Here is a 21904-nt window from a genome sequence, read left to right on the forward strand (position 1 = left end):
TATACAGTGTGATCATTTTATATGTGATTTTAATTTGTTCTCGCTTACTTTTCATGTACCGCGTCTCTGGGGCTGGGAAATTCGGGAGCGGAGCCATACTTGAGGCTCTGCTGGGCTCCGACATGTGACCAGGGAGAAACTCTACTGCGCAGAAGCTGAAACAAGCCAGCTGGCTCCTGAAGCACAATGCGCCTGAGAAACTCTCTGGGAAGACCAAATCTCACCTTGGAAGAAGCAATTCTGTTGCTACCTATTATGAACTCTACTGTACTGCTGTATTCTTACGCATGGGAACGTGAACCCAAGGGGCGGGTAGGAAAATTTTAATATTTAGGATGGGAAAGTTGAATTCTAGGAGGTGGTAATGACCGCACCACCTCTCTTGACCAATCATAATGTGGGAAACTGTCACTTGCAACAATAGTGGGTGGTCTGAGGGACCCCAAAACAGTATAACTGACCCGGTTTTCCATGGAAAAATTGTCCGACTTGTCCGAGTAGCAGACCTGTCACTGACCCTACGAACTCTATAGGTGCTCAATCTGAGAGTGCTGCGGAGCACTCTGTCCATACTTTCCACAAACTCCTAAGGGGTGGAAATAATCCTAAGTGCTGGCGAAGCACTTTGCTGGGGAAATTTGAAAACCCAATTGGGGTTGCTGTGCGGATTACTTGCAGGAGAGGGGTAACGCAGGCGTTGCTGTCCGAAGCTGTAGGTGTTGGTCGTACCCTGGGAGGCCCAGTCTTGACCCAAAACCTGAGGGGTATCCTGTCCTGAACTGTCCGTGGGCTGTACCTGCTCGCATTCTGGTATTCCAAATCCTTGAGGGTCCTTGTCCCCATCTTTCCAAACTGACCCGTGGCCAGGGTTAGTCCTCACTCCTATCTAGGTAAATATAAGCTGTAGGTTGCGTTCTCCTAAAAGTCCTATCTCTTTTCTCTCAATTCTCATTCCTTACTCTCTTTTCTTAATTAAAGCAGTCTTGCCTGTGATGTTATTTCCTGAAATGCCAATCGTATATGCAATTGCTTATTAGATTTGTTCCACATCTCTCCCTTCCTTTAGAACTTTGCTGAACTGTCGAATTTATTAGTATGTTCCAATTTTTCCCTTTCCTTTAGTACGATTGCAGTGAACTTAGCAAGAACAGTCTAAAGAACTTAGGTTAAGTACATGTTTTAGGTCCCATTCATATCCTATGTCCTAGTATAAAGTTGCAGTGACTAGTTCTGTTCTAAATTCCTACCTTTAGTCTTCCCATATACTCAAATGGTCCTAGTATTAATTCATAGTTACATAGTGTTTTTGATCTTAATGATTGACGTGTTACTCTGCATATCGCTTATTGCCTTGGCATATTTTCTTTGAACTTCTATATAAAACCTTTTAACATCATCAGGTGTCTGTGGTCATTTTACAGAAATTGTGGATAAGTATGTACTGATTTTATAAAGGGTATTTTTCTAGGTCCCCTGTCTACTGTTCCCCGATAGCTCCAGATCTGTCATAAGTATTGTGCCTGTGGTAAGTCAGGTACATGGTAAGCAGAGGTGTGTAGCCAAACCTTAATTGCTCATAGAAGCGTGCAGGAGGAGAAAAATAAATCACACCCGGTTCACCCAAATGTCATTGTTGTATTAAAATGCACGCCAGGGCCCAGTGCGTGTAAGAAATTGGTAACCTCGGTGACCCGGGTGAACTGCGCGCTCTATCATAGTCACCCTGGCCCATGTAACCCAATGTTGACCTCTCTCACCAGACACTTTACACATTGTTGGTGTGCAGGCTCTGAACCATGGGCACATTTAAATTGGAATAACAATGACAAACTATACTTTGAATTCAGAGAAATGCGATCACTGCTTAGAAAGATGAATCTTTTTAGCAATGTGTCTAAAGGTATTTGCTGCACCAGACCATTTGGGCACAGTGCCACACGCAGGGAATGGTGTGGATTTTAAATGGGGTGCAGCTGACAGCACCCCAGGCCTGCACCTCCTGAGACCCATTTCGTCCTGCCCCTCATCTTTATACACGAGACCGTTCAGGCATCTGACTTCCCCGATGCTCTTTTCAACTCCGCCTTTATATGTTTCCTAGAATCCCGCTCATTTACCACTCATCAGCCCATCATCACGGAGCACCTCGACCCCCAAGACTTGTTTCCTTCCCTCGTCCCGTTCCCAGACCCCATCCCATGTTGAAGCTCTTGAGTCCCGTAATGCTGTACGCTACAGTGACAGCGGTGCATTGCATTGCGCATGCGCTTTCTCGGACGGTTGTGACGGGAAAGAACGTTCTTTCCTCAGTACATGTGCTGTCTCTGCCAACGCTGTCCTTTGACCCGGAAGTAGTTGTCTTGGTGTGCAGTGACCGTGAGGAGTAAGGAGAAGAGTGAGGCATGTTTCTTACCGGCGTGAACTGTAAGTGATGGCAGAAGGGTAGAATCAGGGTCACCGGAAAGGCACCCTCAATGACAGGCTCTCAGTGGGACGCATCCTTCGTGTCAGGCGGTCTGGAGGGTTATATTTAAAGCGGTAGCTCCAGTTTGTATGTGTGACAGATTCTGTGGGGCTCGGGTCCTCTAAGGGGGTTTGGGGAGCAGGAGTGGTCTGAAAGTGAATTTACTGGCAGTCCTCGCAGTGCACCGCCTGTGTCCTGTGTAGCAGCCGTTAGAGGCAGGGTGCACGTCACAGAGGTGCTAGAAATGACTGCAAACCTCTCGACACACGACTCTGTCTCTTTTACATTGGATGTTATCACAGGAGGGTGGTACTCGTTGGTGCGCACTTTATTCAGGTGCCCTAACCCCCAAGCAGGATTCTCCTTGTGGTTTTCAAATTTTACCTTTGGCATTAGCCATGACATTTTAATTATAGTAAACTTATATTTATTATATACTTATATGGAATTCCAGCAAACCTTGTTCTCTCTTTTTGGTCGTTTGTTGTCCTATTCACATTTTCTTCTGCCTTCTACAGCATGGGGCAGGTTTTGGCCATTCCACTTCAGCCATTGGCTAACGTCACTGTGAGTGACAGCTTTCTGTTCCATAATAAGTGGAACAACCGCACGCAAAGTAGTTACCTTCAGTGGCTGAGACAATGGCAATTTTAACTTTTTCAGACCTAAAACATAAGTAATTTAGAAGCTATCTGCATTATTTATGCAATATTTTCTATATGCCTTTCTACTAGGGCCAACAAAGAAAACAACAAATGTCATATTAGCGTGGCGATCTCTGTTCCTTAACCACGATGCCTGCATGGCGCTTTCTCTTGTACAATCAGATGCAAAATCCGGCACATCAGCCAGTGTACTTGGGTGCCTTATTCTTTCAAAGGGATTTAGCATGAATGAATACTGAAAAAAGCATTTCTTCAGCCAAATGTTTGGAAGCGAATTAAGGAATTACATGGCAAACAAGATAAAGAAGGGCCTGCCAACAAAAATAACCTTAATGTTAACAGAGTTAATGGTTACCAAAAAGGCAGGTTTCAAATGAAAAAACAAATAGTAAAATAGAGAGGAACATTCCAGAAAGGAGAAGGGGGTTGACATAGGGGTAACTGAGAGATGAAGGTGCTTGAGAAGATACTAAAGATTCAACATGTTTCACATTAAATGGTTGTGTAGGTAAGTCAGGGTCAGATCCTGAAGATGCAGCAGTGGTTCTTGAAGGATGAAGAGAGATTTTTAAAAAAGCAGGTGGGTGTAATATTCCAGCAATATTCTTGCTGTGTACGTATTAAAAATCTTAGACCTCTCTCAGGCTTTTTTTCTCTCAAGAACGACTGCCCACATCCTCGTAGCCACAGCCAGCCATTATGATCTCAAACTTAATGACTGCTGGAACTAATGGTTGCTATAGATGCACAAACCTATTCCTGTTACTTGTGTATGCGGATATGTATTTGCAGTATGCTGTTCATAAAAGATTGTGAAATAACCTCTTTTCTTTATCTTCTATGCACCTGGAAAAACAGTTGCCAAGGCCAAATCAAAGTAAGTATGTTTTTAATATGTGTAGACTAAAGATGATGGATTGGTACATACATTTGGGTGAAAGAGCAGAGTGCATTGCATGTCGTTTTCAGTAACGTTTTTTCATTTTGCAGCGGTGGAACTGTGACCCACTGTGTTTCTCTATAGCCTCTTGTGCCATTTCCAGACAGCTGTGGGCAGTGAAGTCGGGGCTTAATGGGTTCAGACTGTGACAATAAGAGATTTTTTCCAGTATTGGCCTGGGGTTTAGCCTTACGACTGAGCCAATACTGAGCATTAAGTGCATCAGTTTAGCACCTGACCCTCACAGTCGCAAAGTTGAGCAGTCCAGGGCTTACGCACTGAGGTAGGAGATGGGGATTACGAACTCCATAAACTGCAATTATCAGTTAATAATTTAATATTCAGCTAACGATATTTTTTAAAAAAATCTTTCGCGCTGTAAAAGTCGCACATTCATTCATTCATTCGCTTAATTCAAATAATTTTACATAATTCCAGAAACAATAAATATACAGATTAATACTCAAACCTTTCTGTAACTAATGGAGAGTCACCTTATGCAACTCCCTTGTACCTGCGTTCCTGTGCACCACGTTTCACAAGAGTCCGAAGAGTGCGGATCCTACCCTAGCCCTGCTAACTAGTGCGCATGTAGTGTATTTGGAAATGGTGTGAAGTGTGCAGCGGCAGCCCCAGCATCAATTTGAGGCTGCAATAGAGTTATTGTACATGTAGCTTTCAGATCTTGCGATTTTGTTTTTTCCTTGGGTCCAAACAAGCTAGGTGTTTACACTTTGTGGGCTTGATGTGTACTTGGGTGTGGATGCAATCTTCTTAGTCAATGTGGCTTTCTTCCTGTACTCCTAATTCTTTTTGTGATGACTTTGGACTGCAATCTAGCCTGCATGGCTTCTTACTGCTTAGTTCTGCAACAAAACTCTATCCGACACAAATTTCTTAGTGCCCTCCATCTACACAGATCTGCTCACATTGTGGGGTAACTTCAATATTTCTGTACCTCACAGAACAGATCCTTTGTTGATGCAATAGTGGGCGTCTTTGGGTTGTCGTGCCTTGGTTCCTTCACAACCCTGTCCATGTGAGCAATGTCTTCCTCATTTTGTATCACTTCCAGTTCTACTCCTGAGCAATTGGTCAGTTCTCTCCCTCAAAGCGTGATTGGTGTAACCCTTCTTGGCAATCTTGTCGAACTTTCCCAGGCTTTAGTTCCAAACTTGCAAGGGTATTGAGCAGTGGAAATCCTGGAGCAGAAGAGAGTTACTCAGTCACCACTGGTGTCTGGTGAAGAAATCTTGGTACACCGTCTAGAAGTTTCAACACCATCTTTATACAGCTGCAAATACTAATTATGTGTTCCAACAGTCACTTCTGAGGCAACTTCGGAGCGGTTGTGTCTCTTTTACTTGTTCTGCATAGATTGGTCCAGCCAAGGTCTTTATCACTTTGAAGTGTGAGCAGTAGGGTGGGGTGTATCCTAGAATGTTCTGTCAGGAGAGACACAAAACAACGGTACAAAAGAAAGGGAAGCTGCCCCACTTAATTACTTCTTAACGTGTGGGGAGTAACAGTTCAAGTGAACAATGAGACGGGAAAGGCCAGAGGAAACTCCCTTCGCTTCAAAGAGGTCTTCTGTCCCCTCTCCCCAACACCCACAAGGCTGGCCCTCTACAAAAGATCTCTTTAATGTCGTGGAGGAGCCCTGCAATTCACTTCACCTGTGTTGTTGGGAGAGGTTAGTAGCCAACTCTCCCTGGCACCTGCCCCCATGATCAGCTCTCTATAACCATGGGAGCTGATTGTAGTTATGCTTGATATTGAGGGTGCACATGGTGTGCCCCTCCAGACCTCAGATTTTCATCTAGCGCTTCAGTCCTGGTAAAAAAAAACTACCTTAAGCTCATGTGCATGATCGTCCTGCTGAGGAGGGGGTCAAAAAGCTACAACTTGCTGTGATAAATCCAAGGATGGGGCACATGCTCTCCAGACACATACAGAAGACCTGACAACAACAAAAATAGCAGTATAGATAGAAGAGTCAACGCTTTTCGTCAAAGATATTATCCGAAAAGGTGGGCAAAGAGTTGGCCGAAATATACTGTTATTGTTATATGGCTGGGAGCTACAGATTTAAATATGAGGTGAGAGTTCATGCTTGGGATGTACTGGAGTAAAGGGAAAGGCAAAGTAGAGACAAGAATGTCAGAGAATATGTGACTGGCAAAAGTGTGAACTGGCTATGGTGATGAAGAGAAAAGTTAATAAAAAATGATATAATTCTTGGTGAGGGTTTGAAACATGAGGGCAGTTTCTGTTTTTATGCATCTCTCCCAAAGTGACTGGCAATGTCATTTCTTTTGTTTCTAACATATATTCATATAATTGACTAACTGGGTCTACTATGAGTCAGACTTCGATCATGGTTGTTCGTAATAGTCAATCTTGCTTTTGATTTATAGTGATCGTAGATTTGGCAGTAGATGGCTGGACCTCAAGCTTCCACCTGGTCATAATGTTTTATGGAAAGCTCTTGTAATGACCATCTAATCTTCTGATTCTTTTGCTGGCAATCTTTTAATTTGTTCTGAAAGTTTGTAGATTCAGCTCATTTAGTGATAGGTTGGATTCTGGGACAATAATGTTGATGATTTCTGATGAGACTTTATACCAATAGATAATTATTTACTGGCAAAAGACCAACATGGGCTCAATTGTAAGATTGCTTTAACTGCATCAACATCGGCGGTTGTGTTTCCGGAATATGGTTTTGTAAAGTTTATTCAGTGACCATAGTTCTGTATAAAGAATTAATTAAATTGATTGCATTACATAGGCATATTTGGTGCATCGACTGAGTTTTTACAATTTGTTTTGTATTTGCTCTGTCCTGAGTGTATAGAATAAGGTTAGTCATGAGTCCAATAGTCCAAGATGTGTTAGTGTTCTTAATATTCCTTTATGGTTGTGGATTTTGGTTCTGGCTTGGATAGTGAGTGGTTCATACATGCTACAATATGTTGGGAGGTTTCCTTCTAAATTAAGGTCAATGTAATAAGAAAAAAGCTGTTGGGATTAGGGCACACACGTTTTTGTCAGTCAAATTAAACTGAGAATTAAAAACCTGTTGAGTTATGAGTGCATCCCCTTTGAAGAGCTGTTATGGTGAAAATGCATGTACTCTTGTACCCGTTCCAAAATGGATGTTGTGTGGCTATCTTGAGTTTGCTATTAAACCATAAAGATTTGCAGAGCCTTTTCACCTTTATTAGCACTGTTGCTGTACTTCTTTATTACTCAGTGGAGATAGGGATAAGGTTGTATTCTCCTATGCACTTGTCGGGTGAGGCTATCATCAATAGGAGGGTCAGTAATAGGCCTTGAGCGTGATCCATGAGGGCCTGCAGGTTTGTGCAGTGTAGTTTGCCAATCTGACTGTGCCTTAATAGACACTGCGCTTTAGAAATCAACACCTTGCTTTGCTTTGGGGTGCTGGAGTTTCTTCATTGCAATTTTGCGTGTTTTCCTTTCCATAAAAATCATCGCAGAAGAATGATGGGTGAAAAGTTAGCAGGCCATGTAGAAATGTATAAGATTAAATATGTGTGAGTGGACCTCGCAGAAAATTCCAGATGAGTTCAAAAACAGAACGTCTTCTTTGATCCCAATCAGACTATCTTGGTGTTGCTGTTTTAACACCATTAATTTAATGACCACCTCAATTAGCTTGCAGACCTTTTGGTCTGTCATTGTAACTGTTTTTTTTATCTACTTATTTCTTGGATGTTATTATACCCAGATTTTTCAGTTCCTCCAGCTTTTCTGATTTTTAGGTTTCGCCTGGCGAACAGCTGCGCAGCAGCGTTTTGCGCAGGCGAAATCTTTTGTTAGAACAGTATGACCTTAGTTCCGCCTCTCTTCCATTGGCTAGCTCCATAAATGGAGGCTAGCCATTGGAAGAGAGATCTGTCCGTCATTGTGCGAGGCGATTTGTGGGCGTTCCGGCGATTTTTTTTAAATGGTTTTTTTTTTTTTTTTATTTTTTTTTTTTAATTATTTTTTTTTTTCCCTCTCCGCCCCTTGTAGAACGTCATTGCGGCGGTGGGCGGGTGGTTTTTTTTTCCACTCCTCCGAAGATGGCGGCCGGGCAGTAGCTTACTTGGGAAGCTCCGCAGCTCGGACCCTTTTCTCTTGTTTGGCTTCGGCAGCCCCCGACGATGTCTCCATGATGCCGGAGGTGTGGTCTCCCCCTCTGTGCCCGAACGCCATGAGCCTCGTTGTCCTCCAGCACCTCCCGTGTTCCGCTCCCCCCTCCGGCGCCCCTGTCCATGGTATTTTCATTTCATTTGTTTTCTTCTCTCGCCTTTCTTCAATGTATTGCTTTCTGTTTGTCTTTATTAGTTTCCCTTGCCCCCCCTGCCCCCTCCCGCTGTCTGTGTGCCCGTTAACCCGCCGCCCTCCCGCTGTCCGTGTGCCCGTTCCCGCCCCCCCTCCCGCTGTCCCTGTCCCCGTTCGACTCATGTTGCTTTGTGTGTCCGATACAGAAAGAGCCCGTTAAGTCCCTGGTTTATGCATGCCGAATAGTGCACTGTGCCCCTGTGTGCACTGTGCCCCTGTGTGCTTGCATGTGCCGTGGTATGCGGGAATGTTGTTGCTTGTGTCCAGAGCAGAGAGAGCCTAGTCTCCGGTTTATGCGTGTTGAAGAGTACATTGTGCCCCTGTGTGCTTGTATGTGCTGGTGTGCGAGCATGTTGCTGTGTGTGTCCAGGCAGAGAGACCCCGTCCCTGGTGTATGCGTGCCGAATAGTCACTGTGCCCCTGTGTGCTTGCCTGTGCTGTGGAGTGCGAGCTTGTTCCTGTGTGTGTCCGGGCAGAGAGAGCCCCATCCCTGGTTTGCCCGAGCCCATGTTAGTGGACATCAAGGCTGCAGGCGCACGGCCCTGTTTCGCCTCGCACTAAGGAGCCGGTTGCCAGTCCTCAGCAAAGTGGCCTGGGGGGGTTGCAGGTGGTTTTGTTTTGTAAGCAGGAGTGTTTTCTTCCAAATAGGAACCTGCTGATTATTTTCTGGGCTACGTCCGAGGGCCCTGGTAATGAGTGTGCACCTCAGCAAAGTTTCCCCTGCAGCTGCCGCTTTAGAAAAGTGCTGATGTTGCGATCCTTTGAAGGTGTGTTGCCTGTGGGTGTATTTGGACTAATCTCCCAGTCCAGCTAAGTGTCCCTCTGCATGTTGCGCCTTCTTGCCCATTCATCTCCTTCCTCGCGCCACATCCCATCTGCTGACAGGGCGCTGATGGCCTTACCTAATGCTCAAGTGACCTAGTTTCTAGTTTAGCATTGTCAAAAAATTATGGATTGCTTAAACAGTCCGCGCACAGGAAGAAAAAGACTGCAAATCCCAGAATGCTTTGAGATGTAAACGTGTGCCCATGTATCTCGTTTAAATCTTTCTCTTGGCAGTGGTTTACCTGAAAGCTCTGATGACATGCACTTGAATTCAATAAAGTGAGGGTGTATGTGGGGGCTTTTTAATTCAGAAGGCCATGGCAGACAGAAGTTACTGGGCCAAGATTGTGACACTCGGAGCTTTTACCACCAATTGAGCCCAAATGTGTGTAGTGTCTTGGTGTTATGAGCATTAGGGCCCTCGTGGTTGAGAGGGGACTTGAAACAGGAATTAAGAAGCTGCTGGAGCGCACAATGACTCATAGTGCAGGCTGACTTGTCTCCAAATGCTTACATAAATTAATTCCACCCACCTTCTGTTTGGCACCCATTTTGTCGATATCAGAAAGATGACAGTAAAGCTTTTGGGGTATAGACCCTGTTGGTGGGACCTGTCCTGGTAGAGACGTGAAACGTGGGAACTGGGTGTGTGTGTAGCTCTGGGTGTGTGTGTGGCTCTGGGTGTGTGTGTGTGGCTCTGTGTGTGTGTGTGTGTGTGTGTGTGGCTCTGGGTGTGTGTGTGTGTGGCTCTGGGTGTGTTTGTGTGTGTTAGTAATTGCTGTCTGCTGAGCTCGTCCGTAGGGTACAATAGGTCTCACATTTGCGAGAGATTAAGCTAATGGTAATGTAAATGACAATGCCATTTATTTATCTGTTTTCAAAAGCAACACATAAATACAAAATTTGTCATTTACAATGCCAATAGCTCTAACTTTTCCAAAGGCGAAACCATTGCATTGTAAATGCTTGTTGTTGTTGCCACAATCAGATTTGTCTGTACTCAGAGTAATTTGACTGAGTCAGAAAGCTTATACAATGTATACATAGAGGAGAACAATAGCAGCCACTTTCGGTTGTTAGCATGAATTCACGTTATTGATGACCCAATTTCAACAGCCATTGTTTGATTGTAAATATCATTCAAGATTTATAGGCTTTTGCCTGTGCCTCCGCAAGCTGCCGTCTTATTGGCGCAGGAATTGGCGTACTCTGCCGAGGGAGTGGTGCCTACATTTTTGTTCTTTCTGTGTGTGATGGACCATTCCAATGTAGAATTTTCCTGTAGTCTGTTATAGGCAACTGAAGTTCTTGTCCATTATTTCTTAATTAGAAGGCATCTTCTATCCTGTAATTAATGTGAGCAGAGTGGAGTATTGGTGAAGTGCTCGCAACCATTTGTTTAGGAAGAAACATATTACGTTTGTAGTGGGAAAGTGTGATGTGACGACCTAAGATTGGTTGCAGAAACTCTTGTCATTAGATTATCTAAGAGAGCTCTTGTTGTTGATTGGGCTTCAGTAAAATACGCTGTCCTGTGATTGGCTAGAGATATGCTTGCCTGTTGTTTATTTGCTGTGATGTCCTGAAGAATTCTTCAAAATGTTGAATTTTCTGCTACGGGAGGAGCAACGTGAAGAGGGGATATTCTTCCAGTGCTAATGTTGTAAGATTCAATTTCCACCATTCACACGGACACTGGGAATTCACCCCCTAAAGTGAGGTACACTAACAGTGGCCACATATTTTGCTTCTCTAATAAGATGGAGGGTATTTCCCAGCATTTAAGGCAGACCGAGCTTTAATTTCCATGGACGTTTGCCAAACCTTTAAAGTGGTCTTTCATTACTTGGCATGGCGATGAATTGGTCACCCTAGATTTGGAGGTTACTCTTCCATCATTTCATGTGAAGTATCCAGGGCACCTTGGTGCCCTGATAGCGGAGACGTAGGTTTCTTCACCAGCCCAACATGCGATAGGGCGACAATCCTTTATAGGGATGTTTGACTGCTGAAGGATTACCATTACTGCCATTCTCTAATTCAGATTTAATCTGCCTAGCCTAATTACTGTGTACCAGCGTCCATTCTGAGATCCCTTCTTCTCATTAATTACCCTCTGCCCTAATAACCAACTTATTACTTAATCAAAAGTCCCATAACTAACTTCTATCACTTAATCAAAAGTACATTTTCTTTGTTGATTTTAAACCCTGCTGATAATTTAGTATTTTAGACGGTTTTGCTCCCTTTTCTACATGTTCCAAACAAATGCGCAATAAGAGTTAAGTAAAAGAGCCCCTGTATGCAGACAATTTACTTTTATACCTACAGGACATAGTGTCTCACCTTTTCTCATTGCATGATTAACTGACTGAATTCTCTAGAGCTACAAGGCTCCATGTGAACTGGGCGAGATAGTCCGTCTTCCCGCTCTGCTCTGACCAGCCATCACAGGAGATACGTTTTTGCGACTCGCAACTCCATTGGTGTGGGGGTGAGATTCGCTATATGGGCTGAAAAACGCCTCCAGATTGCCCTGAAAAAATTAAAACTGCCGGTGGACAGAGGAGTACTGAGTGCCATCTCCTTAGAAGTGTATTGTCTAGCGGCTTAATTACAGTGGCTGTCCTGTTGTACAGCTGGGCGCTACATGGGAGACACAAGCCGTGGACCAGGCCCTCTGCCCCTGTCCCCAAGATCTTTCCCCCGTACCCCTCACCCTTGCAGTTGTCTGTAGCCCGCACCTGTATGATCCGATAACATCGTCTCACGCATGGCACTCCTGCGTATGCTCTGGCACTCCCTCTGAAAGGTCTCCCCCACTTCCTGGGGTTCAGCACATCCTGGGAACTACACACCTGGAGACAACAATATCTGTTTACCATTATCGGACGCCTCCATTTTCCAACTACTTACCATAGACCACTGCCTCCCACCAGGGCAAATCTTCATCCACAGAAAATTTCAATACACCTTGCAGATCCTTTGGGGCGCACGAGATTGAGCCAGTCGTACACCCAGTGCTGCATACTATACTTACCATGGGAGAGGGGTGCCACCTGATAACCTGGATATACACGGCCATCCGTGAACTCACTGGAACCCCCCTTGCAGCGCTGTGGAACAAGTGGGAGAATGACATTGGGAGGACACTGAATGACAAAGAATGGGAACAGCATTGGAATTCCCCGAGCTTGTCTCTCGAACATGCCCACTCTAAAAATATACATTTATTTATGCACCACCGGACCTACCTGACCCCTGCACAATTAAATTGTTTCTTCCTCGAGGCACAACTCTGCTGCCTGCGTTGCCAAACGCAGATCTAAAGCATATGCTGTGGTCTCACCCGACCCTGAAGGGATACTGGCAATGGCATCACACTACAGGAGGTCACAGAACTACCTAATGTCCATGCATGGTAAGCATTTGCCCCAGGTATTTTTAAACGTAGGAAGCAGCATAGGGTGCGTTTACACTTTGCAGCTCTGGCACTTCTCCAGGGCAAACGTGCACTTGTGCTGCACTGGAGATCCACGGTGGCGCCCCCGGTGGTGGCTTTGCACGGAATGATACGGAGTAGGAGGCACTCCGCTACGAGGAGAATTGCCACTTGCAGAAGTGACCTATTTCCCCTGAGGAGGCTACCCTTCTCACCCACTTTCTGCAGCACGTGGGGAAGACTACCTACTCCTCCATGAATGACACTGGTTAACACTTCATATTGTGCCCGGATCAACCCTATCAAACAGCACCACCTCAGCCTCATCCCCCCCAGCGTTAGGCACCCTTCTCAGTAGACTGGAGAGCCCCCTTGAAGGCCCTCAGCCCAAGCACACTGTGGCCCAGGAATAATACCCCCACACACCATTGTAGCCCCTGCTCAGATCAATTACCTACACTAATGAGCTGTTCCGCCACTAGACTGTTCCTGCCGCTACCCCTCTATTGCTACCGTCTCCCCGTGTTCCATCCTGCACCTACACACCGGACACATCTACATATGTTTCGCTGTTTCAAGCATCTGAATAGGGGATATTTTCTGACCAGGCACCTCATGCAATTGTCAAGATTCCTTCCTTTGGCGCTAATTGATATGTGTACTTATTCAATACGGTGTGTCGAATGGCACGATTTGTTGATTGTATAACCCATGTTGTAAAACTCAATTAAAACATTTCAAAAATATAAAAAAATAGGTAAGTAAAATAGGTTAAGACTTATGGAATTTGTGTAAATAAATATCACATTCTAAAACATGTCCTAGCACACCTCTTCTCTTCATTAGTGATGCCAGGTCACTTATAAGACTTGGCATCACTAATCATATGCCTATCTCACTGTAGAACATTCCACCTAATAGTAGATGTCACATGTGTATGCCCCTTATTTTACCTGGAATTTCACATAAGTTAAATTCTAAGACCGAACAGAGGGCTTACATATTGCATAGCTTCTAATAGTACATCTGTGGTGACTTGTCCACCTAAAAGTAACATATGAAAAGGTAATCAAATATTGGTCAACCACTTGAGCTAATTGTAGTACTTAAATGTTTTACAAATTTAAAACAGAGAAATTGAAAGGCTAGAGAGTAATCATGAATCTGCCCAGCAAGTGTCCTTTGCATGGCTTTGTGAGGCTCTCCTGCTATGACCATGTTCGTATCTCAACAGGCCTGCTCCACCCTCCCTCCCCATGAGCTTCACAATCCTGCAAGCCCACTGAAATTGCTTTCTGTGCTTTATATTTTGGTGAATATCAAAGCTGTGCTTCCATGTCAAGGAGAGATTATCTAAACTGTACCGTCAATCTGGGTTAGAGTGAATAACACCATCTTAACCAAGAGTGTGTCATGGATGTCAATGGTGGCAATATGGCTCTCGTCATAGGTGCATGCCTTTTTACCTGTTCCTCTGTAAAAAAAAATCAGTCAGTGGTGATAACTCTGGTTCTTTACTGTTATCTGAGACATGTTCAAAGGGTTCCTTTTGTATGATTATAAATGTTGGGGGCCGAGCCATCTATAGCGGGGAGAGCTTATGGTTTTTATCTCTAACATGCTCCCGGTAAACTTAAAGAGGAAAATAATAATTGGCCCCCATTTACTAATTGTATGGCTAACTTTTAGGGGAAAGCAAATACAAGGAGATGATGGACGGAGCTCTGAAACTTTTTAGACACTCATCCCCAGTCACAGATCTGGGTTGAATCCATCATCGTTATTTAGCTCACTTCGCCACTCCAGTTCAGACACAGCTATATGCAAATCAGTCTTGACCCTGTGCCTCATGGGAACAGTCCAGACCAAACTGCCAAGCCATGTCTTCCCTGGACAGGAAACAGGCATCCTGGGACAGGTTTCAGGCTAACAGCCCTCATCAGCTAGGCTAGCTTGAGTCCAGTGGCAAAGTGAGCAAGGGACCCACGTCTGGGAATACCCTGCCAACTTAGGGCAAACACAAGGCGATGATGGACGGAGCACCATCGTTCTTTAGCTCACTTCGCCACTCCAGTTCAGACACAGCTATATGCAAATCAGTCTTGACCCTGTGCCTCACAGGAACAGTCCAGACCAAACTGCCAAGCCATGTCTTCCCTGGACCAGAAATAAGCATTATGGGACCGGGCTAACAGCCCTCATCAGCAAGGCTAGCTTGAATCCAGTGGCAAGGTGAGAAAGGAACCCACGTCTGGGCTTACCATGACAATTTAGGGCGAACAAAGCAAACACAAGGAGATGATGGACGGAGCGCTGAAACTTTTCAGACACTCGCCCCCAGTCACATATCTGGGTTGAATACATCATCGTTCTTTGGCTCACTTCAATCAGTCAATTAGCAGATTTGTATAGCGCGCTACTCACCCGCTAGGGTCTCAAGGCGCTGGGTGGAGGTGGGGAGTCGCTACTGCTCGAACAGCCAGGTCTTGAGTTGTTTCCTGAAGGAGAGATGGTCCTGGGTCAGCCGTAGGTGGGTGGGGAGGGAGTTCCAAGTCTTGGCCACCAGGTAGGAGAAGGATCTTTCTCCGGCGGTGGTTCTGCGAATACATGGTACGGTGGCGAGGGCGAGGCTGGCGGATCGGAGCTGGCTGGTGGGTGTGTAGAATGTGAGTCAGGTGTTGAGGTTTTTGGGGCCCATGTCGTGGAGAGCCTTGTGTGCGTGGGTGAGGAGTCTAAACGTGATCCTCTTGCTGACGGGTAGCCAGTGCAGGTCTCTCAGATGGGCAGAGATGTGGCTGTGACGGGGGATGTCCAGGATGAGTCGTGCAGAAGCGTTCTGTATGCGCTGGAGTGTGTTCCCGTAGTCCAGTCGGCTGGTGACAAGGGCCTGGGTGACCGTCTTCCTGGTTTCGGTGGGGAGCCACCGGAAGAGCTTTCGGAGCATGCGCAGGGTGTTGAAACAGGATGACGAGACTGCGTTGACTTGCTTGGTCATTGTGAGGGAGGAGTCCAGGATGAAACCCAGGTGGCGTGCGTGGTCAGTTGGCTTGGGGGCGGTGCCGAGGGCCACAAGGAGTCGTCCCAGGCAGAGGGGGATGGTCCTAGGATGAGGACTTCCGTCTTGTCCGAGTTCAGTTTCAAACGGCTGAGCTTCATCCATTCCGCGACGTCTTTCATTCCTTTGAGGAGGCTTGTTCTGGTGGTGGCGGGGTCGTTGGAGAGGGAGAGGATTAGCTGGGTGTCGTCGGCGTATGAGATGATGTTTAGGTTGTGTTGGCGTGCGATGGCTGCAAGGGGGCTCATGTAGACATTGAAGAGGGTGGGGCTGAGCGAGAATCCTTGCGGCACGCCGCAGATGACTTCGGTGGCCGCGGATCGGTAGGGGGGAGGCGGACTCTCTGGGTTCTTCCGGCGAGGAACAAGATGATCCATTTCAGGGCCTTCCCTTGGATTCCAGTGTTGCTGAGGCGCTGTATTAGTGTGCGGTGGCATACGGTGTCGAATTCTGCTGAGAGGTCCAGGAGGATGAGGGCAGCTGTTTCCCCTTTGTCGAGCAGGGACCTGATGTCGTCGGTGGCTGCGATGAGGGCGGTCTCGGTGCTGTGGTTTGCTCGGAAGCCGGACTGCGAGGGGTCGAGGGATCCGTTAGACTCGAGGAAGGCGGAGAGTTGTTTGTTGACGGTCTTCTCGATGACTTTGGCAGGAAAAGGGAGGAGCGAGATGGGGCGGAAGTTCTTGAGGTCCGTGGGGTCTGCAATGGGTTTCTTCAGGAGGGCGCTGAGCTCGGCATGTTTCCAGCTCTCCGGGAAGGTGGCGGATGCAAAGGAGTTGTTGATTATGTGCCGGAGTTGGGGTGCGATGATGGAGTCGACTTTGTTGAAGATGTGGTGTGGGCAGGGGTCGGTTGGGGAGCTGGAGTGGATGGGGTTCATCATGCGGGTGATGTCTTCGGTGCTGACCAGGGTCCAGGTGCACAGGGTGGTTGTGGGGGGTGCTGGTTCGGTGGTCGGGTGCGTGGTCTGTGCGCCGAAGCTGTTGTGTATGTCGGCGATCTTGCGGTGGAAGAACGAGGCGAGTGAGTCGCAGAGGTCTTGCGAGGGTGTGATGTCGTTGTTGCAGGCGCTGGGGTTGGAGAACTCTTTAACGATGCTGAAGAGTTCCTTGCTGTTGTGGGTGTTGTTGTCCAGACATTCTTTGAATGTTGTCCTTTTGGTGGTGCGGATCAGCTGGTGGTGTTTGTGGGTGGCGTTCTTGAGGGCTGTCATGTTTTCTGTTGTCTGGTCGTGGCGCCAGGCTTTCTCTAGCGTGCGGCAGGTTTTCTTGGAGTTTTTGAGGTCGTTGGTGAACCATGAGGCTTTCTTGCTGCCGAGTCTGATGGGATGGTTCTTCAGTGGTGCGAGGTAGTCTGCACAGTTGGTGAGCCACTGTGTGAGGTTGTGGGCTGCTTCGTTGGGGTCCCTCGTGTTGGTGGGAGGGTTCTGGCTGAGGGAGGAGGTGAGTTGGTCGGCGGTGATCTTGCTCCAGCTTCTGCGAGGAACCTGTTGCGGATGGTGGTGGGTCGTGGTTCTCCTGAAGTTGAAGTGCAGCTGCAGCTGTGATCTGTCCAGTGTAGTCCGGTGGAGTGGCTGAAGGCGATGTGCTTACTGGCTGAGAAGATGGGGTCTAGCGTGTGGCCGGCGTAGTGGGTGGGGGTGTTCACCAGTTGCTTGAGTCCGAGGTTGTCCAGCAGGGCGGTGGTGTTGCTGTCATTGTTGTTCTCCAGGTGGAAGTTGAGGTCCCCTAGGAGGATGTAGTCCGAGCAGGTAAGGGCGTGTTGGCTGATGAAGTCTGCAATGGCTTCACTGAATTGTGTGCGTTTTCCCGGTGGTCTGTAGATGAGAGTGCCTCTGAGGGTGGTCTTGGGGTCCGTGCGTATCTGGAAGTGAAGGTGCTCGGCGGCGGTGAGGGGGTCGTCGAAGTTGGTCGTGATTCGGATGGTGTTTGTGTGGACGATGGCGATGCCTCCTCCGGTTTGGTTGACGCGGTCTCTCCGGGTGATCTTGTAGCCATCCGGGATGGCTATGGCGATGTTGGGGGCTAAGGAGGCGTTCATCCAGGTTTCCGTGAGGAAGGCGACGTCTGGTGATGTTGTGTCGAGGAGGTTCCAGAGTTCGACGGCGTGTCTGTGGACGGACCGGGTGTTGAGCAGGATGCACTTGAGGTGATTGTTGCTGGAGCCTGGCTTGGCGGGAGCGGTGCCGGTTCGGCGGCAGGAGAATTTGCAGGCTTGGCAGGTGAAGGGTCCGTGGGTGCGTTTCGGGATGGCTCTGTAGCAGGCGGGGTTTCGGCCGGCGTTGAGTGCGTGGAGGGTGGCGGTGTCGTAAGTCCGTCGCGTGGGCTGGCATCGACGGATGCAAGGGGTCCTGGCACTGGGCGCGGTCCAGGCGCGGACGGGCGCAGATGGGCTTGCCTTTGTCATGCCAGCGGCGCGCCCGCTGTGCGCGTCCTCGCAGCGGCCGCCATTTATTAACGCGCAGGTGATGGAGGGAGGCTCAGCGGGGGGACGAGGGCGACTAATGAGGAGCTGGGGGGGGCGGGCCGCAGGGGAGCAGCGGCGGGATATCAGGGGACGGCAGCAAGAAGCAGTGGCGAAATGGCGGAGGGGCCGCCTGAAGAGCAGGAGAAGGAGAAACAGCAGGCAGGCTGCGGCGGAGCTGCAGGAGAAGGGGAGCGACATACCAGAGGTCAAGGGTCGCTCCTACTCCTCGCAGCGGCTGCCTTAAATGACGCGCAAGGGAGGGAGGCTCAGCTGGGAGGCGGGGGGACGAGGGCGACCAATGAGGAGCTGGGGGGTGGCGGGGCCGCAGGGGAGCAGCGGCGGGAAATCAGGGGACGGCGCAAGAAGCAGCGGCGAAATGGCGGAGGGGCCGCCTGAAGAGCAGGAGCAGGAGAAACAGCAGGCAGGCTGCGGCGGAGCTGCAGGAGAAGGAGAGCGACCTACCAGAGGTCGCCACCCCAGTTCAGACACAGCTATATGCAAATCAGTCATGACCCTGTGCCTCATGTGCACAGTCCAGACTGAACTGCCAAGCAATGTCTTCCCTGGACCGAAAACAAGCATCCTGGGACTGATTTCAGGCTAACAGCCCTCATCAGCCTGGCTAGCTTGAATCCAGTGGCAACTTTTAGGGGAAGACAGGATATTGTTCTGCTTAATTTTTATAATAATGTTTTCACTCCTACATGCCCACACTCTGCTACACGTGCATGTGGGGTGATTGACGAGGCTGGGATTGGTTACCGGCATTTTCCCCACAATGACTATGATAATCAGTTAAACTCTGTGATTACCAAATTTTATTTGCATCTACTAGAAAACACCCGGGACAGTTATGGGGATTATATTCCAACATTTACAGGGAGGAATTCCTCTTCTGTTATTGACCGCATTCTAATGTCTGCCATTGCACGTAAGTGGTGCGCCATACCACGAGTCATTTGCCGCGGTCTGAGTGACAACAACTGTATAATTTTGCCAGTATTCTTTTGGGGCAAGCCCATTGTTACTACTCCTAGCTGTGTCACTAACATTGTCCCAATTAGTTCTAATGGCACCCGTATTAGGTGGAACGGAGTGGATCAGACCCAATTTTTGTATATCTGTACGAAGGGTTATAATTATATTATGTGTTTCCTAGACGATGTGGTTACCCCTATATATACTCCATAACTTTACTGGCATAACCACCCATATAGATGCACTTTTGACCCGCCCCAATAACAAAGGCCCTGCCAAATGCAAAGGCTGGTTCAATCATGCATATGCCATTATCATCAGGGATTTGAAACTGGCTCTTTGTAAACGACCTCGAGACAACTCACTGATTATATCTCTTAGATTTAAACAAAAAAGGTACTTTTAGTAAGGAAGAAAGCACTACAAGATGCAGCGTGGTTGAAATTGTCCCAAGCGGCTGACACAGGAGATAGTGAACTGTTTTGGGACACTTTTAATTCTCCTTTTTTTAAAGGAGAACTCCTGCCCTGAACTGTTGTCACATGTCACCTATGATGCATGTGTTGTTCTTTTCACTTGTATTTTTAGCCCCCTAATTGTAGAAATGGTGACTATTGAAATAATGCACAGTTGATACGTTCTCCATTAGCTTTGGATATTAAAACAGAAAAAGTGTCATGGGCTTTGAAGGAAAGCAAAGGGGGTAAAGTCCCAGGACCAAATGGGGTCCCTGTAGATGTTTTTAAGAGTAATTCTGATTTATGAGTGCCAATTTTAACCATAGTTTTTAACACGGCTGCGGAGATTATGACTTTGCTTACATGGGGTACATCTATTATAGTCCCTATCTTCAAGAAGGATAATAAACTAGACCCCAAAAATTACAGGCCTATTTCATTGTTAGATTCATCGGTGAAAGTGATGAGCAAAGTCCTGCTAAAAAGATTAGAAGAATGGGCTTGGGATTGCTCACTACTTTCTCCGGTTTGGTTTTAGGAAAGGCCTTGGGGCTGTAGAGCAATGTGTGAATCTTGATTTTATTATAGGCAAGTATACTCGTGCCAAAGGTGGGAGATTATATCTCTGTTTTGCTGACCTGAGCAGCACCTTCGACCTAGTAGATCACACTGTCCTCTGGACTACTTTACTTGCTATGGCGGCACCTAAGCCAAATATTTGTATTTGGCAAGAGTATACGAGGATCTGGAGAGTAAAGTACCCTACGGCCCCCTGAGGGGAATGCACTAACAAGTTTGCAGTCAAACTTTATCGGGCTCCCGGCATTGCTGACACAGTCGATCAGGAGACCATGATCGACTGTGTCAAAAGCAGCTGACAGATCCAGGAGTACCAGAGTTTGGGTAAGACCTTTGTTAGCCCCCCTTCTGAGTTCATCAATGAATGCAAGGATGACTGACTCCGTTGAGTGTGCAGGTCTAAATCCTGCGCGGTGGGAGTCAAGGAAGTGGGAGTTTTCAATGAATGAACTAAGGCAGCTGGCCTCGTGGGCTTTTAAAAGTTTGCCTAAGTAAGGCAATAGGGAAATGGGACGGTAATTGTTAAGAGCCAAGCGGTCAGAACTGGGCATCTTCAAAATTGGCACAATTTCGGCGCTTTTAAAGGTGTCTGGAACAATGCCTAATTGAAGAATTGTTCAGGAATGAAAGGGGTGGGTCTGGGCAAGTCAGGAAAGCTTCCTGAAATATGTGAGGCGGACTGCAGTCGGTAGGGGAACGTAGTGCACGGAATTCTTACCTTGAGATTAAAGGAATTTGGTCAAGTAGGAGCGGGTTTTTGCAAATGAAAGGAGAGGTCGTGGAAGGGAAGGGGATAAGGATGCTAGCCTTGATTGTGGCAATTTTCTCAATAATATAAGAGTCGCATAAGGATTGTGAGGAACCGGTTTCGCCATAACTCTATTCGGTTGAGCGAGCTCATCGACTACAGGGAAGATATCCTTAGACTTGTTAGTCGAATTTACAATTTTGCGGAAAAGTAAGCTGCCTTGGTCTGGTGGGTGGCATTTTTATATTCTTTGAGCTGAGTTATATAAATGACCGTTTTATCTGAAGAAGAATTGCGTCTCCAACCACGTTCCGCTGGCCTTAAGGCTAGTTTCTTTGATTTTAGGTAGTCTGAAAACCAGTCGCTTCATCTTGATTTTCTTAAAAGGGGCAATGCTATCACTGGCAGCTTCAAGCCAATTCTTGATGCTTATTGCCTGATTGCAGAGGTACTCCTGTTCAATAGGTGCAGTGGCCGTTGATAATGAGCAGACCTGAGAAGGAATACCCTCCTGTCTGTCTAGGTCCAGGAGCAGGACTAGGCCTACCAGGAAGAGTGACCTTTTTCCTGTGAAATAAGTACGAGTCCCAGGTAATGAAAGCTACATTAACTGAACAGCAGAGGAGCCACAAGGCTACCACAGCCTAGCTTCCCAGGAAACCAATACAAAGGACACCTGGGGTAACTGGGTTAAGAAGTTGGTGCACTGGCCTCACACATTGTCAATGGCTAGCCTGCATTGTGTCTGACCCCACTACTCACTCTGAATCAACCCTGAGACACTACAGAATTTTTTTCCCCATACCTGGCATGGGTACCGGATCTGCTTTGTCGAGGAGGTGTGCATAATTGTAAAACTGTTGTTCTAGCCATGATCGTTCTAGAGCTAAAACCAGCTGAAGCCACTGTCAAGACTACCCACAAAGTGTCTATT

General features: G+C 47.1%; 1 protein-coding gene across 1 annotated transcript in view; it reads left to right on the forward strand.

Annotated features, from left to right (window-relative positions):
* The first annotated feature begins 2315 nt into the window (after positions 1-2315).
* Positions 2316-21904, forward strand: part of MRPL33 (mitochondrial ribosomal protein L33) — a 51342-nt gene continuing 31753 nt past the window's right edge. The window contains exons 1-2 of the mRNA XM_086949488.1: positions 2316-2424; positions 3988-4006. Of these exons, the coding sequence (XP_086805614.1) occupies positions 2403-2424; positions 3988-4006 (41 nt within the window). The 5' untranslated portion in view covers positions 2316-2402. The remainder of the gene's footprint in view (positions 2425-3987; positions 4007-21904) is intronic.

This window comes from Lissotriton vulgaris, unplaced genomic scaffold, assembly GCF_964263255.1.
Source record: "Lissotriton vulgaris unplaced genomic scaffold, aLisVul1.2 SCAFFOLD_1000, whole genome shotgun sequence".
NCBI classification, from domain to species: domain Eukaryota; kingdom Metazoa; phylum Chordata; class Amphibia; order Caudata; family Salamandridae; genus Lissotriton; species Lissotriton vulgaris.